Source organism: Rhinolophus sinicus, chromosome 9 (assembly GCF_057876585.1).
Source record: "Rhinolophus sinicus isolate RSI-liver-muscle chromosome 9, RSI-T2T, whole genome shotgun sequence".
In the NCBI taxonomy this organism is placed as follows: domain Eukaryota; kingdom Metazoa; phylum Chordata; class Mammalia; order Chiroptera; family Rhinolophidae; genus Rhinolophus; species Rhinolophus sinicus.
In genome coordinates, this window is record NC_142509.1 from 19425477 (window position 1) to 19443014 (window position 17538).

The 17538-nt window shown below is 50.3% G+C and overlaps 1 protein-coding gene and 5 gene segments (V, D, J or C); all 6 read right to left on the reverse strand.

Moving 5' to 3' along the window:
• LOC109439166 (immunoglobulin lambda-1 light chain-like) overlaps window positions 1-17538 on the reverse strand; it is a 556184-nt gene that overhangs the window by 118311 nt on the left and 420335 nt on the right. The window lies entirely within an intron of this gene.
• Window positions 1-17538, reverse strand: part of LOC109439815 (putative non-functional immunoglobulin lambda variable 1-50) — a 364704-nt gene that overhangs the window by 109540 nt on the left and 237626 nt on the right.
• Window positions 1-17538, reverse strand: part of LOC148757294 (immunoglobulin lambda-1 light chain-like) — a 150457-nt gene that overhangs the window by 96945 nt on the left and 35974 nt on the right.
• The window catches only part of LOC141569198 (immunoglobulin lambda variable 2-18-like), a 197741-nt gene that overhangs the window by 80972 nt on the left and 99231 nt on the right, over window positions 1-17538 (reverse strand).
• On the reverse strand, window positions 5796-6639 carry LOC148757295 (immunoglobulin lambda variable 3-9-like). The segment is given in 2 exon segments: window positions 5796-6130; window positions 6519-6639. Coding segments are annotated over 2 exon segments (354 nt in total).
• On the reverse strand, window positions 16316-17011 carry LOC148757296 (immunoglobulin lambda variable 3-25-like). The segment is given in 2 exon segments: window positions 16316-16713; window positions 16854-17011. Coding segments are annotated over 2 exon segments (444 nt in total).

Consider the following 17538-nt stretch of genomic DNA (forward strand, 5'->3'; position numbering starts at 1 on the left):
GCCTGTGTCACTGTGAGCATCACCACTGCTGTCCCACACCTGACAGTAATAGTCAGCCTCGTCCTCGGCCCGGGCCCCGCTGATGGTCAGGGTGGCCGTGTTCCCCGAGTTGGAGCCAGAGAATCGGTCAGGGATCCCTGAGGGCCGGTTGCTATCACTATAAATGACCAGCACAGGTGTCTGTCCCGGCTTCTGCTGGTACCAGTTAACAACTTTCCTTCCAATGTTGTTTCCTCCACAGGTGATCCTGGCCGTCTGTCCTGGGTTCACCGACACCGAGGGTGGTTGTGTCACCTCATAGGAGGCCACAAAGCCTGCAAGAGAGGATAGGAGAGGAGGGATTGAAGATGAAGGACCCCTTCCCACCTGACCCCTTCCTGCCAGGCCTGGACTGAGCTGCAGGGATTCTCAGGGCCCCCACGGCGCCCACACCCATGATCTCATCCTCAGTGACACATTGGACCTGACTGGTGGATGGAGCCTTTGAACAAATGAGACCCCCCCCTTCTGAGGCAGGTGCAGCCCCTCAGGGCTCACACAGAGCCAGCGAGTACAGTTAGGGGGTTCAGCCCCACCCGACCCTCACCCTGCAGCAGGGTCATGAGCCTCCTGCCCCCACAGGCAGTGCCCTGCTGAGCTCAGAGTCAGGGCCAGGCTTGTCCTGAGCCCTGGGACTGGGGGTGGGGGTGAGCCTGGGGGCAGCACCTGTGCAGTGAGCCAGGAGGCCGAGGAGGAGAGGGGTCCAGGCCATGGTGGAGGAACCCCGATTCTGAGGCTGAGCAGGTTTCCTCCCAGCCTCTCTTATCCCCTTGTGGAGAGAGCTGCTGGGTATGCAAATCAGCCAGGGTCAGGGGTGCTGCCTGAGGAGCTTTGTGGTTTCAGAGAGGGACTCACCCCAAGGGACACTGGGAGGGAAGGTGTCGCCCCTGCAGACCCCACTTTCAGCCAGGAGATCCTCCTTCTCTTGCTGGTCCCATAGTTGGGACAACGTGTCCACCCCAGACTGTCCTGGCCTCGCTCCTGGCCTGGCCACAGCAGAGCACTGGGCTGCACTGTTCAGGGAACCTGAGACACCGCCCAGTGAAGGGGCCCTGTCACGAGGGTGGCCAGGATCACAGGGTGATGCTGGGTTTTCCAGGTCCTTCCTCTGCTCCCCCCTGTCTCAGGTGGGAGGTGGTTCATATCACCCAGGACCCTGGTGTGTCTCGTCCGTAAGCGTTTGGTGGTTGTGTTCACATGTTGGTCCTTTGCTACCTCCACCTTCAGAAGCTTTACACACTGATTCCCCTCTGACCTGCAAGTCCCCAGGGCAGGAACACTCCTCATCCTCACTCTGCAGGTGACACTGCAGGCTTAGCCAGGTGCACACACCTACCCCAGATCACAGCTCCTGGGTTGTAGATCCAAAGATAAAATTCCTAACCAATGCACATGGAGTTTCTAATGATCCGCTGAAGGGCTGTAAGTGTCAGCCCTTGGCCGTGAGGTTCTGGCAGGTTGTACGTCCTGTGCCTCAGTATCCCCATTTGTGGTAGGGTTATTGAGATGTCATATGCTCAAGAGAAAGGACTGAGCATAAGAGAATGAAATTTGGCTGGAAATTATTAGAATGCATCATGTGATATTTAATTATGGTTAAATTGCTTTCAGTTGCTGGGGAAAGCACATTAAGTAGGAAACTATTTCATTTATTTTATTAAGGCAAATAAAGGTTATTGAATATCTGCACTGCCTCTGGAGTGGAAAAAGAGAAAGAAAAACATTTGGCATCAGCCCCCTGATGAGAGGTAGGGAAGGGAGGAGCTTCTCCTCCTGGTAGGACCACCGGCTCTCAGAGCAAAGGGACGGAGATGGGAAACGTGTGGTCACAGGAAGGACCGGTTTTTGTGGACACCTGAGCTTTAGCCGGACTGGGGTGTGTGGAGGGGAATTAATGGACCTAAACCTGTGCCAGAGAAATAGACAATTTCTACAAGATTCAGATCAAGAGGCCATGCAGTCAAATAGTTTGTACATCATTGTCTAAGGTGATGCTGTAGCAATAAAGGACACATTTTCCTTCAGGTGTCAGGTCGTGGTTACTAACCCTCTTGCATGTCATGATCTGCAGGGATGCTTTTAAAACCCTGATGCCCAGGACTTTGCAGGTGGCTCTCTGCTGCCCCCTGGTGGCCACTCCACACTGGCTGTGGAGGCGCAGGGGCGTCCTCTGTCCCTGAGTGGATTCAGATCCCACTGATTAGGGCCTGATTCCCTCACCCACGACTGCTGGACCAGAGAGGAAATCCTCTTCCCTCTGTGGCCCTGCCTGCTTCAGACCAGACACGAGGGCTCAGGTCACCCATGAAAAGCTGAACCTGCCCATTTGGAGCAGGAGGGCGCAGAGCCCACCGAGGCATCCTGCACATACTACCTCTAAGGCCATGAGTAGTCATCCAGGTGGTCCAGGATATGGCACCGGGGACACAGGACTCAGAGGATGGCGCTGATTGGTTCATGCTGTGAGTGCAGAGCTGACATGAGGCTGTGACGGCTACTACACCAAAAACAGGAGAACATTCACCCAGCAAACATTTATTCAGATCCTCTTAGTCTGAAACATTCCATCCTGGAATTCAGCATGAACAAGACACAGTCTCTGCTTCAGTGGAGTTTCCATCCTGTGGTTTGGACAGAGTAGTAGACACACCGGGTTTGCTCCCCAGAAGACAGCCCCCACCGATCTCTAGCTATGCATTGCCCGCTCTGTTTATTGGAAAACTGGTACTTTTCCCAGGTCCCTGGCAACCTGGATTGACCATGTGACCCAGCACTGCACAAGGGAAGTACGTGTCAACCAGCTGGGCTTCTTTCAAAAACCTTTGCCCTGATGAAGGAAAGGAATAGACTGGATTTATGCAAGACATTTCCTCTTCAATACGGATGTGATAGCTGGGACTTCCACAGCCATCCTGACATCTTAAGCCAAAAAGAATAAAAGCCAAGCCTCCATGGTAGGGATGACAGAACAGACAGTAAGAGAGATCCGGGCCCTCATGGAATGGGTGAGCACCTGGAGAACAACCATCTAATTTCAGACTTTTTGTTGCAGGAGACAAATAGGCTCCTGTCTGTTTATGCCTCTGATTGTCATGTGTGTGTTCTTGCATTAAAATCATTCCTGACTAATGAATGATACAGAAAGAATCATACAGTGGTTGGTGATGTACAGACAATTAATAGAAAAGAGATCAGATGAGAATTACTGGCAGGTCCTACACGGTGAGAAACTAGAGGTAACCTCTCTGGAGGTGACTATTGGGCTGCTGTCAGGATGGGAAGGGGAACCAGTAACAGGAAGTGTGTTTGGGGAGTCAGTGCCCTGTGGGACGAATCTGGTTTGTCTGAGGATGAAAGACAGTAAGGTGTCTATGATTTGAAACCAGTTCAGTTCTAATGTGACATTTTTCTCATAAGAATTTGGGGGGCAGAAAGGATGTGTCATCGGGGTGGTCGGGGGAATTCCAGATAACAAATCAAGGTTTATGGCAGCTGCTTAGCACACATAGGGGCCTCCAGGACGATGCTGCTGGGTCAGGACAGGTTTGACACAGGTTTGACACAGGTCAGACCAGCTCCCAGCCTGTCTATGGTTTACGTGGGGATTGAGATCCCCCAGGGAAGGGTTATAATCGCTCCCTCCCACACCCGTACCCACCATGTAGTGAAGCCAGGGATTATGGTGCTGCTGCGTCTCTATCCTGAGCCGTCTGTCTAGGGTCCCACAGGCACGGCCCCCCCCTGTTTTCCCCACACTAGGAAGGGGAGTGCACTTGGCAGAGGAGAGCAGGGGCTGGCAGGGGTGAATCATGTTCCTAAAGACACCTGCGGAGGAAAAAGAAGAGGAGGACAGGACAGGTCCTAAACCAGAAATAATAACCTCCTCTGAGTGTAGTAGAACCCGGCAGGGATGGGGGAGGGGAAATGGGGAAAATCTTTAGCCAACTTCTGGGCGAGAAACCACTTCTTCCTGTTAGTTCTTCCAGCTGATCTGAGTCCTGGAAGAATCCTTAAAATACGGCAAGCATTTTGTCCTTGTTGTGAAATGTGTGTAGCTATATATTAATAAACTATTTTTTGTTTCTTCCCTGGTCTCATCCCATCGTCATCCAACACAGGTTGTGTTAAAATAGTTAACTTTATGTCTTGGTGTTGACATTCCAAGATATTGCAGGGAAATGTGGATCAGCTGGAGAAAATAAATATCACTAGCAGAGAAATAGTGTTTTAAATCCTCTTGTGGGAAAAGGTGAGCATGTTTGTGGTTGTTCACAGGGTAGTTTTTTTTTTTTTCTTTTTTTAATTTTATTAAATTTATTGGGGTGACAATTGTTAGTAAAATTACATAGATTTCAGGTGTACAATTCTGTATTACATCATCTATAAATCCCATTGTGTGTTCATCACCCAGAGTCAGTTCTCCTTCCATCACCATATATTCGATCCCCCTTACCCTCATCTCCCACCCCCCGCCCCCGTTACCCTCTGGCAACCACTAAACTATTGTCTGTGTCTATGAGTTTCTGTTTCTCATTTGTTTGTCTTGTTCTTTTGTTGTTTTTGGTTTATATACCACATATCAGTGAAATCACATGGTTCTCTGCTTTTTCTGTCTGACTTGTTTCGCTCAGCATTACTCTCTCAAGATCCATCCATGTTGTCACAAATGTTCCTATATCATCTTTTCTTACTGCCGAATAGTATTCCATTGTGTATATATACCACAACTTCTTTATCCATTCATCTATCGAAGGACATTTTGGTTGTTTCCATGTCTTGGCCACCGTAAACAAAGCTGCAATGAACACAGGGTAGTTTTTAAATATTAAATGATAGCATGGATACCATTATCTCTTTAATTTGGAAAGATGTGGTTTGTGGAAATGTGAGTAGGTTTTATGGTGACAAGTGTGCACTGTGGTGGCTTATTAAGTTTCAACGTTGACAGGCTGAACTGTACTTCACAGAATTACTTTCTATATTTCTGGTTAGGGTGGGTGGAAAGAGAGATTCTTGTGCAAGATTTGGAGGGTAGAAGTGAGGCAGCACCCACTGTGTAGTTCACACCGGAGTTGTGTGTCTGCTGGGTCACATTGTAGGACAAGGGGACGGTCCCGATTTCCCGTGGACTCACTGTTACCTTTTAGTCGACCTAATTGAGGCAGGGTCTGGGGACCTTGGCCCCAGGTGGTCATTATACTGACCTCTCTGAGAAGGGCGAGAACCTGGGAGGCCCCTTTCTGAACCAGTATCACTTCCCAGTGAGGGTACTGACAGCCTCCAGGGTCCTCAGCAATGTTGGGGGTGCGTAAGACAGAAGAGGAACAAGTGGACACCCCAGTGCTTTCTCCACTCAGAATCCAGGGCTGGCGTGAGAGTCTGGGGCTTCAGGAGCTCAGCTGAGCAGGGATGTTTGTGGGTGTAATACTGGACGGTTGTTTGAAGGAGTGGCCTAGTGACCACCATAGGGAAGTGCAGGGACGTTACCACTGCACAGATATCTCCCTGTGTTTTCCAACCAAGGTCTTCTGTCCCTAATTCACACTGAGGTCCAGACAACACCGGGACAGCCTGGTCCTGCAGCCCTGAATCCACTGCTGTTCCAGCCTCTGCAAAGCTGCCTGAGGGCTGGGAGGAGGGGCAGCCTGGGGATCTCAGATCTGGGGACCTGGGCCAGACCTGCTCATGACTTCGTCACCAGTCCTCCTAGAGCTCGAAGAGTATGACACAGACTGGCACAGGGGTTTGTGTCCCACTTCCCCATTTGTTTGTGTCACCGTGAGTCACTGCCAGCTGCTCCCACTACCATCATTTACTGCACAGTAATAGTCAGCCTCGTCCTCGGCCCGGGCCCCGCTGATGGTCAGGGTGGCCATGTTCCCCGAGTTGGAGCCAGAAAATCGGTCAGGGATCCCTGAGGGCCGCTTGCTATCTTCATAAATGACCAGCACAGGGGCCTGTCCTGGCTTCTGCTGGTACCAGTAAGCATTTTTACTTCCAATGTTGTTTCCTCCACAGGTGATCCTGGCCGTCTGTCCTGGGTTCGCTGACACCGAGGGCGGCTGCGTCAGCTCATAGGAGGCCACAGACCCTGCAAGGAAGAGGAGGAAAGGTTGGATTCCAGTGAAGGGGCTCATCTCTAGGAATCACCCACCTGCCTGGTTTGGACTGAGCTCCAGTCGTTCTCTGGGCCCTAGGTGCCTCGTCCCATCAGTTTAAGCCTCAGTAGCCCATGGGCCTGGCTGGAGGAAGGAAACTGAACAATGAGAAAAACACCTTTTTCTTGGCAGGTGCAGCCCTGAAGGGCTCACACAGAGCCAGCAAGCACAGTAGGGGGGTTAAGCCCCACCAGCTCCTCACCCTGCAGCAGGGTCCTGAGCCTCCTGCCCCCACAGGCAGCGCCCTGCTGAGCTCAGCTTCAGGGCCAGGCTTGTCCTGAGCCCTGGGACTGGGGGTGGGAGTGAGCCTGGGGGCAGCACCTGTGCAGTGAGCCAGGAGGCCGAGGAGGAGAGGGATCCAGGCCATGGTGGAAGAACCCTGATTCTGAGGCTGAGCAGGTTTCCTCCCAGCCTCTCTTATCCCCTTGTGGAGAGAGCTGCTGGGTATGCAAATCAGTAACTGTTAGGGGTGCTGCCTGAGGAGCTTTGTGGTTTCAGGGAAGGGCTCAGCCCCATGGGACACAGGGAGGGTTGGAAGGGCCCTGCAGACCCCACAATCAGCCCAGGGGAATTCCCTCCACATGTAGGTCCCATAGTCTGGGGCTGATTTCTTCATTTAGTCTTTGTCCTGACCTCGTTGATGGGCTGGTCTGGCCATGGCAGAGCTCAGAGTGAAGTCTGTACATTCTTATCCCATTAGAGAATTTTAACACTGGCGGTGACCATATCAGCTTTAAGGTGGAGCAGTGTCCTACCCAAGAAACAGGTTTTGAACATCGGGACCTGAATATAATTCTCACGTTGCCAAGTACACGTGCATTTTTAGGAGCCATTGACTTGCTGTAAGATTCCTGTCCTGCTGAGAGCTTCTGGGTCAGGTCATAGATGCTGTGCCTCAGTATCCCCAATGTGTGCTCAGTGCCAGGGACAGATACTGTGTTTGAGGATGACACAATTTTAGCACGAGTGGTGTGGCTGGAGAGGAATGAAGGACCTAGACCTTTGCTAGAGAAATAGGCAAAGTCCACAAGAAGCACATCAGAGAGACATGGAGTCAGAATTTTACATGTGTCAAAGGTGATGGTGTAGAAAATCTATACCTCATCCTTCAGGTGTGAGCTGGGGGTTAACCCCCCTGCATGTTAGAATCCTTGCTGCCACCCGGACCCACCGTCCTGCAAGGGGTTTTACCAGGTGACTCTGTACTGCCCCCTCGTGGTCTCTCCGCACTGGCTGTGGAGGGACAGGGGCGTCCTCTGTCCCTGAGTGGATTCAGACCCCACTGCTCAGGTCGTCAGTCCCTGACCCACGGACTGAAGGCCCAGGGGAGGAATTACTCTTTCCTACATGACCCTACCTGTCTCACACCAGGAACAAGAGGCCCAGATCACCCATGAAAATATGAACAGGCTTGTTTAGAGGAAGAGATGACCAGTCTGAGGTTTCCCACCTGAGGTGTTACTGTGCATATCTCTGGGGTGGTGGGTGGTCATGTGTGGGGTTCGGGGCTTGGCACCCGAACTGCTGCTGCTGCTGCTGCTGAGTCAGAAGAGGGCGGTGGTGATAACCACTCAACATGCAGACAGGAGACACTCACCCAACAAACATTGATTTAGACCCACTTTACCTGGCAGATATTCCATCCTGGGAAATCAGTGTGAACAAGACACAGCCCCTGTATCAGAGCTTCCATCATGTGGGTGGGGCAGCAGAAGGGACACACTTGTTCAGGTGGCACAGTAGAAAGTCCCCACCACCTTCTACTTGTTCCTTGTCTTCCATATTCATGTAAAAGCAGGACGATTGATATGCTCAGCTCTCTGTTGGCCAGGACTGACCTTATGGCAGGAGCTGGCCCATGGATGTGTCAGTCAGCTGGGCTTCTTTCCCATGAACATTTGCTCTTGTGGAAAAAAAGACTAGGTTTATGCAGCTCCTTTCCTTTTCAAAATGGGTGTGATAGCTGGAGTTACAGCAGCCATCGTGAGGTCTTGTCAACAAGAATGAAAGCAAAACCTCTGTAGTAGGAAAGATAGACAAAAAGTGAGAAAGATTCAGTAACTCTGAAATTATTGAGTATCTGGTGAACAATAATCTCTCTCCAGACTTATTTTTGCATGAAAATAATGGGCTCCTGGGGCAGCCCGATGCCTCAGTTGGTTAGAGTGTGAACTCTGAACAACAGGGTTCCCAGTTCGATTCCCACATGGGCCAGTGAGCTGCACCCTCCACACATAGATTGAAGACGATGAGCTGCTGCTGAGCTGCTGGTGGGTGGTCAGAGGGCTCAGTTGGTTAGAGCGCTGCTCTTAACAACAACGACTTGACTTGGAGCGGATGGGTCCTTGAAAAACACTGTTCCCCAATATTCACCAATTTAAAAGAAAACATGAAAAAAATACACTCCTATCTATTCATGCCTCTGATTGTCAAGTGTCTTTTTAATAAAAAAAAAATCCTGATCAATTAGGGAAACACAAATTATCAATCAATCAATCAATCAATCAAAATAATGATAGAGAGAGAATCGTGCCTTGTGTATGATGTGCAGATAATTGAGATCAGACAGAAATGACAGCAGGTGCTGTGTGGAGAGAGGCTGCAGGAGGCCTCCCTGGAGGTGACTGAGAGCTGCTGTCAGGATGGGAAGGTGGAACCAGTAACAGGAAGTGTGTTTGGGGAGAGCAGCGTCAGTGCCCTGTGGGGAAGAGTTGGTTTGTCTGAGGATGAAAGACAGTGAGAAATTAAGTTGTGACAGGAAACCAGTTCAGTTTTAATGTGATGGAAATCTATAATATAAGGGATGTGCTGCAGAGCTGTGACATCACACTGAACACACACACCTGGCCTGGGAATCAGAGGAGCTAAAGGACGTTCCAGGGGAAGGTGGAGCCATTGCAATGTGGCCACTGCCCTGTGTCAACCACGTGAGCCAGGGGATAAGCCAAAAGGACTGTCACTCCACAAGGGCTGCTGCTTCCCCTTCTCTTTGCTCAGAAATTCACACAGGAACCTCTCTGTGGTTCACCTTCCCTGGAAACATACAGTGCAGAGAATTCTGACAGCACATCACTTCTGCTCCAAATTATTAACTCATGAGAAAATACCACATTGGACATGAACGAGATTTGAACCATGGACACCTCCGTTTATTATAATATGTTCTTCTTTCTCTCAAACCTTTGAGGTGACATTGTCATATATTTGCTTTGACATGTATTATAAACCACAAGATACATGTTATTGTCTTTTTGCATTAAATAGTGATATGTTTTCCAGAATTTAATATAATAAAAACTGTCACCAGAGGGTAAGGGGGGTGGGGGTGGGAGATGAGGTTAAGAGGGATCAAATATATGGTGATAGAAGGAGAACTGACTCTAGGTGATGAACACACAATGGGATTTATAGATGATGTAATACAGAATTGTACCCCTGAAATCTATGTAATTTTACTAACAATTGTCACCCCAATAAATTAAAAAAACACACAAAACTGTCACAGGCTGAGACTCCGGGAGGTGGGGGGGAGTCAGCGTATTTTCCATCTCAGCATCTTCATCCCACAAGCCCTACAGCTGTCCTAGTGGACAGGGGTCCTGACCTATCCCTGGAAAAGTCCTCTGGGCAGATGTGCAGCTGTTCTTGGCACCACAGGTGAGAACCCACCACAGCTGGAGAAGCCCAGGCTGTGCTTCATGTCAGTCCTTCCACAGGCCTCCTAACATGCACCCTCTTACCTACTGGACTCAGCTCTGCACCCCCTGAAGGTAAGGTGTCCTGCCTCCCCTTGAGGCCAAATGCCTTCTGCTGACCCCTCAGTCCTGAAAGAATCCCGACATAAACCGTGTTGCACCCAGAGGTATGACGTTCACTGCTGTGGCTCCATAGTCATGTCTGGTGTCCAATCTATGTTCCTTAAGCAGAGCCCAATATTGGAGCACAGGGTCCAATGGCTCTGGGGACACAGATCTCAGCCCAGCCACTCTCTCAGGGTGGTTTTTATTCTGGGCGGCTCAGGTCTGTCCCAGCAGTTTCCCCCAAGCCTGTGTTTGAGGAAACAGAATGTTTTGTCATGAAAATGACCTCAATTATGACCCACATCTGCCTCTTCCTTGTGGTGTCACTGGGAGGAGGAACATGAGATTGCAAGGGAAGGAGTCAAGGTCTCAGGGTCCTGGAAAGGAACAGAAGCAGCTCATCCAGGCACCATGAGGATGAGGAGATTGAAGGAGGGAGTATTGGCCTCCCAAGTCCGTTATCTGTGTCACTGAGGCTCAGCCGCGTTGGCCAACAATTGTATGGCCCTCACCATAGTGATACTCAGCCTCGTCCTCAGATTGGAAGTTGGAGATGGTTAAGTAGCGGTCAGCCCCAGAGCTGGGGCCTGAGAAGCGGTCGGTATCCCATCTCCCTCGCTGTGGCTCCTGTCACTTTTAATGCACATTATGTAGTCAGGGGGCTTCCCTGGCTGCTGCTGAAACCAGAGAATGGTGTAGGTGCTGTGCTCACTGCTCAGGGTGCAGGTGAGCTTGGCCGAGGCTCCCAAGGAGGCAGATGCAGATGGGGGCTGGGTCAGCACAGGCTGAGCACAGAGACCTGGAAACGCAAAATACAATAGAGATGCTGAATGCACCCTGACTGGACAGATGCCCGTCAGGTCTGTGCTTGGAGGGAAATATTGGGTAGCAGGTCCCCTGAGTGCCCTGGGACACTCTGACCTGTGGAGAAAACCAGGGGCAGGAGGTAGAAGGAAACCCAGGCCATGGCGGGGAGGATCTTCCAGGAGCTCTGCCCTGAGGCTGCCCAACTGGCACTGGCCTCTCCAAGCTCCTGTCTTATCCTCTCTTCTTCCAGCTCAAGCAGGGAGGAGCATGAATGCATCGGGTCTCCATTCCCCAATGTGTCTGTCTCAGCTCTTGTCTGAGCCCTGAGCCGAAGGGCTTCATGCTGGTAGTTTCCTGAGGTCAGAAGGGCCACGTGTGAGTTTCAGAGGAGAGAGTGGATTCTTCCCAATACAAGTGTCTTCAAAGAAGCATCAGTCATGCCCTTTGCACTGAGCACAGCCCAGGGGAATTAGACTTATTTGGGTCCCCAAACGAAGACCCGCAGTGCCCCCTGGTGCTCCCAGATGAATGTCATCCTACCTGTGTAGCTAGTTCAACAGAATGACTAGTTTTCAGCTCTGAATAGAGGCCACACCCTTGGTGAGTGTTTTACCTGCACCCCCTCACTGACATTGTAATAACACAACAGCAGCTTTATGCTGAAGGCACAGCCTGTCCTTCAGTCTAATGAGCAGGGAGCCCTCATTGCAAGTTAACGATTTTCCCAAAGTTCTGCCGATGGTGATGGTGAGTCAAAATTCCATTCAGGAGATTAACCTCAGTCTGACCTTTGAGTCCCCTCCCTGCCTTGCCCCTCTGGGTTCCCCATATCCTCCTGCTGCCCTGTTCCAGTCCCTTGGTGTTCCTGCTGTGACAGCCCTGTCTGCTGTATTCAGGTGGTCCGCCCTCCCTTAGTCTGTTCTGAGGAGTCTCTGTTCATGGTGTTGGAATCAGACTTTCTGATTAAAACAAGGGTCTGTCTATGCACAGAAGTGGGGACACTGAGATACCTATCAGTTGTCAAAGACTTTATATAAAAATAATGTAAAATATATCAACATTTTATATTTAGCACATATTGAAATGATAATATTTTCAACTAAATGAATGAAATGAAATCTATTATGAAACCTGATTCCATTTGCTTTTCCTCATTTTTAAATATGCCTACTGGGAAATTTTAAATTACATACTCGTATGTGGTTCCAGTTTTCTTTCTATTAGACAGGGCTGCACAGCAAAGTCACAATATCAGCCACTTACTTTTGAAAGTAGGAGAGAACTTTCTGGCATCGTAAAGAGAGGCCAACTCTTAGCTTTGAAAGCGCAATGAGGGACCAAAAATGGCAGCGAAGATCAGGGACTCTGGGGTCAGAGGACATCAGTCCTGCTGCTGGGTTGGCCATTTTCTAGTTCTGACCTCAGACAAGGTGCTCATCACCGTGCCTCAGCTTCCCTATCTGGGAAATGGGGTGATGACGAGAATGCTTGTTCATAGAATATTTGAGATCAAACAACTTAATAAATCTGAAGTGCTGTCAATGGTGCTGATACGTATTAAGCAGATATGAATGTTTACTCCTCCTTCTATCTCTGTCCTTAATCCTTGTCCTTATACTTAGTATAAAGAAAAGGCAGCAGAATAATGGAAGGAGGCAATTATGGAGGAAGCCATGGGATTGGGATTTTTTTTGACACTGACAATATTTCTTGGCAACATCAAAATACACACACACACACACGGTGCCACAGACACACTGCCCCTTGTTCAGGTCACAGGGGGCACAACTACCCAGCCCCCTTTCCTGATCCCTGGAAGTAGGTCATTGCAGATTTAATTAGTTAATATGAAGTCAGACTCGACTAGGGTGGGCTCCAATGCAATTTTACTGGTATTGTTATAAAAAAATAAAACTTTGGAGACACACTCAGAAGGCAGACACCACATGAAGCAGAGGCAGAATCTAGAAGCCAAAGACACTGAAGGTGCCAGCAAACCCCCAGGAGCTAGAAGAGAGGCAAGGAGCAGATTCTTCTCCACAGCCCACAAAACCCCAACACTGCTGACAATTACCTGAGACTTTTCCCTCTAGAACGTGAGACAGTAAATCTCTATTGTCAGCCCCCCATGTTGGTGTCTGTTACCGCAGCCCCAGCTCCCACACAGGCCCCAGTAAGGACTCTGCTCCCGGGCCCCAGGGACAGGGCTGGCTGCTTCCAGTTGCTTCTGTCTCTGTGCTCACAACCCCCGGGGAGGGGCCTCCTACCAGGAGCTTCCCTCCCCTGAAGGGTCTGAGTCTCCTCCCAGAAGCCTGTCTCAGTCCCCAGGCAGCACAGTCTCTGCTGTAACTAAGACCCCCCGGCCCCCTGCCTGCTCCTTCTGGGGTCACAGTGAGGAGCGATAAATATGGTCTCCGTCTGTCTTGTTCCACAAGAACGTTCTGCAGTTTTCAATGCCAACGTCACTATGACATGAATACTCAAAGTCAATACTTTGTTGGTACCTGTGCACAGTCTTCCTCACAGAAATATCTAATTCACACAAAACGTATGAAAGATATGACAAGTTCTGAGAGCTAGGAACCTATGAGATTATTCAGGAAAAGCACCACCCTCAGCCTTTATGTCATGGATGGTCCCCCTGAGGAAGTTACTTTTAAAAAAAATCAAAAGATAATTTGATGTTGACCAGGTAAGCATTGGTACCCAGGAAGGATGAAGGGCAAAGAGCTGAGATCCTCACAGGGTGGAGAACAGGGCTGATGAGGACGTGGGAAGCAACTCTGACGGCAGGGCCCGTGCTCCATCAGGGCTCCAAGGCCGCAGTTTGCAGACCGGGCCTAACCCCCCACAAGGAGGAGAAGCCCACCTCCCCAAGATCTGCTTTCCTGAGTAACATGGCAGTCAGGCCCTTGTCAAGTGTCTGTCCATTCCTGTGCCTGGAACTGGGAAGAGAGGACACCTCTGAAAAGGGGGACAGCGCGTCCCTGTCCCAGGATGAGGTGGACCGCAGTAGCTACAAGCACGGTCTCAAGGTGACACGTCTGCTGTGTCCCAGCCTGGACTCTGAGCCATCTGGATGTCAATGAAAAACATCCAACCTAAGACAAGCTTGTAAGAGTTTATTTGAGCCAAACTGACCACAATTGCCAGGAAGCAAAATCTCAAGGGATTGAGAAAATGGTCCCCAAAACGGCGGTTTGCAGCTGACTTTATACATGAAAACAGAGGTGGAAGGTTACATGAAATCCACTGGTGATAGATTAAGGGGGTGGAGAAAGCAAAGCAGGGAAGTCTCTGGGATTGGATAAAAGTAAATCGGAGAGTCAGGTGCTTCTTTCACACAGGCGGGTACAGGACAGTTAATAGTTCTCACAGAGATGTTAACCAGGGGACAAGAATAAGAATGAGGGGTTCTGTACTTTCCTGCTCTGGTCCTGAAAAAGGGGTGACTGACATTCCAAGGATGTCATCTTAGGTGCAAAAGGACAACAGACAGGCCCACTGAAAGGCAGATTAACTTATGAAGGAAGCTAAAGATGTGACTTCCCGCCATGGCTCACTTAGTCATGATGTTTTCTATGCTTACGCCACCTTACGTAGTTATTTTCAGTCTCCTGAGCTCAGGTTTAATATGTGGCCTCTTTCCCGTCCACATGGACATCGTGTACACCTGCCTCCCCTGAGCAGTCAGGTGACTTCTGAGCACACAGACCACAGTCAGGGACAGAGCCGTTGTTCCCATGTGACTTCATCAGCTGATGACCACAAGGATTCCCTTTGCCAGGTGGAGGGAGAGCGGCGGGGACCTCACATCTTTAGCCTGAGTGTAGAAAGGGTCTCATACCAGGGGAATGAAAACACTCCGGGGACAGAAGGGGAGTAGGTGCAGCCCATGATGGTTTGAACTCACTTCCTCATCACTAAGGCGCTGTGGCAAGGAGCCCCCTCCCCCACCCTACCTGGTAACCACAGTAACAAATAGCCTCCTGAGTGGGCTGAGCCAAGAGAAGCTCAGAGAGGCTGGGTGTCAGAGTTGGAGCCTAGGATCTGTGAGGTTTGATTCTTGACCCCCCTCCTCATCCATGTGGGACTGTGTGCAGGACCTATTGGTACCAGGAGACAGGATTACAACCCCCGATGTCAGCTGCTATAGCACAGGAGATGGGGACATCTGTCCAGGGACCCAACTGCCTAGGGAGGTGAGTCAGGACAGACTGGGCCCCCAACCCAGATGGGAGGGAGAGGTGTTTTCAAGGAGACATCTGCTCTGATCACTCTGGTTCTTCCTCTGTATAGAATGTGTCTTTTCTCTCTGCTTTTATGATTGTCTTTTCATCACTGGTTTTAAGGAATTTGATTATGGTGTGTGGTGATGTTTCCTTTATGTCATTTGTGCTTATTTTTTGTGCATATTGTCCTGCTTCCTTCCTGAAAATTTTGACAGGATTCCAGGCCTTGTTGAATGTTTCCTTTTTTCACTCCATAATGTTTGTACTTCTATATATATATTTGTCTTCTATGCTATATAATTCTACATTCGTAAAGTGAATGGAAACTTGCTGCTGCGCTTTCTTAGGTGGAACCCGAGCAGCATTCAGTCTCTGGCTGGTTTCCCCACGAGTGAAGCAAAGCTCTTCTGACGAGTCAACCTGATGCCTTGATTAGGAGCTTTCCCTGTCTGACCGCGGGACAAGCACGGCTTCTGATTGGTGTGTGAGCTCTGCACGTGCCCTCCAGTGTCTCTGGGTGGTTCCTCTTTGACCTCAGGGAGTTTGCTCCTAGGCTGTGGTCCTCAGGACTCATGGATGACTATTTGCAGTTCCCTGGAAGCACACGGGGAGGGAGAATTGCCTGCACTGGGGTTTTGGGGTGATATTCCTGGAAGTAAATGTGGGAGGCAACACAGGGTGGCCTGCAATGTGGTCACAACTGAGGACTCAGCTGGGAGGCCCTGAAAGGTCATCCTAAACTGAGGCAGGGACTTGGCATCTAGGCCTCAGGTGGTTCTTAGACCTGAGCCACATTGTAGAGGAGCGGCAGTCCTCTACAATGACAGCACTTCCCAGTTAGGGCTCAGCTGTGAGCTGCCAGGGTCCCCAGCAGCGGTAGGAGGGTGGTTTAATTGTGAGGAGGGGACAGTGGTGGATTGCACGGTGTTCAATGCACTGGTTGGCTCTGTGCAGAGTCCCAGGCTGCCATGGATCCTGGGGCTTCATGAGCTCAGATGAGCTGGATGGTCCTAATGTTTAATCCAGGATGGGACCAATGAGTGTTCCAGTCACCATCAAATTGATATGCAGGGTCAGTTACCACTGGATGTATGTCTCCCTCTGTTTCCTCTACTCACGCCCTCAGTCCCCAACTCACACCGAGGCTCAGACAACACCAGGACAGTGCGGTCCTGCCAGCCCTGAATGCACTCCTGATTCAGCCTCTGCAGAGCTCCCTGAGGGCTGGAAGAGGGGGCAGCCTGGGGATCTCAGATCTGGAGACCTGGGCCAGACCTGCTCATGGCTTTGTCACCAGTCCTCCTGGGCTGTAGAAGAATGTAACAGACACCAGCAAGGGAGTTATTGTCTCACTTCCCCGTCTGCCTGTGTCACTGTGAGTATTCTTACTGCCGTCTCCTGACTGACAGTAATAGTCAGCCTCGTCCTCGGCCCGGGCCCCGCTAATGGTCAGGGTGGCCGTCTTCCCTGAGATGGAGCCAGAGAATCGGTCAGGGATCCCTGAGGGCCGCTCGCTGTCCTTATAAATGACCTGCACAGGGGCCTGGCCTGGCTTCTGCTGGTACCAGTAAGCGTAATTTTTATCCAGTAAATCTCCAGTGCAGCTGATCCTGGCCGTCTGTCCTGGGGCCACTGACAAAGAAGGCGACTGGGTCAGCTCATAGGAGGCCACAGGGCCTGTAGGAGAGAAGAAGAGAGGAAGCTTGAGGAATCAGACCCATTCCCAGTAGGTCCCATTCTCTGTGCTCAGAGTTTGGGGCAGGTCCAGCTGAGGGTCTTGTGGGAGCTGAGAGGCAGTCAGGGCCTGGCGTCTGTACCTGTGCAGAGAGTGAGGAGGGGGAGCAGGAGAAGAGTCCAGGCCATGATGGAAATGCCACAGGCTTGGTCTCTGACCCACAGAGGGGGATGTGGTCTCTAGGCCTCTCTTATCCTCTATAAGGGTCCTCATGCAAATCTACTTCCTTCCTTTTGTAGCTTGTTGAGTGCCTCACTGAGCAGAGAACAGCTGAGCTAATGGAGGACTTAAATGTGGGCCCTCCCTCCCATGCCTACACCCAGCTTCCCCAGAGCTCTCTGTGGTGTGGAGTGAGACAGTGCTGACCCCTCACCCAGCACCTGCACACCCAGCTCAGGCTCAGCCCCGGCCTCCTCTCTAGGCCTTGGGTTTCCCTCAGTCCTCCTGTGTAGTGACGAGGTCATCCACAGAGGTGGGGAGGGACAGGGACGCAGGAGCTTGTAGGGAGGCCAGAAATCATGACCAAATACAGAGAAATTGGTCATGTTCTTTTCAGGCAATTTTGTTTGTTTGTTTTAGGAGAATCTTTGAGATCTAAGGCGAGACAAGAATTCTTTGATGACATCATGACCATGATTCCTAAAAGGAAAGATTAACATATTGAACCTCATTAAAAATCCTTTGCTTTGTAAAACTTTTAAGAGGATTAAAAAACCCAGGTAATTGACAGAGGGAAAATACTTGCAAACCGCATATCCATGAGTGAC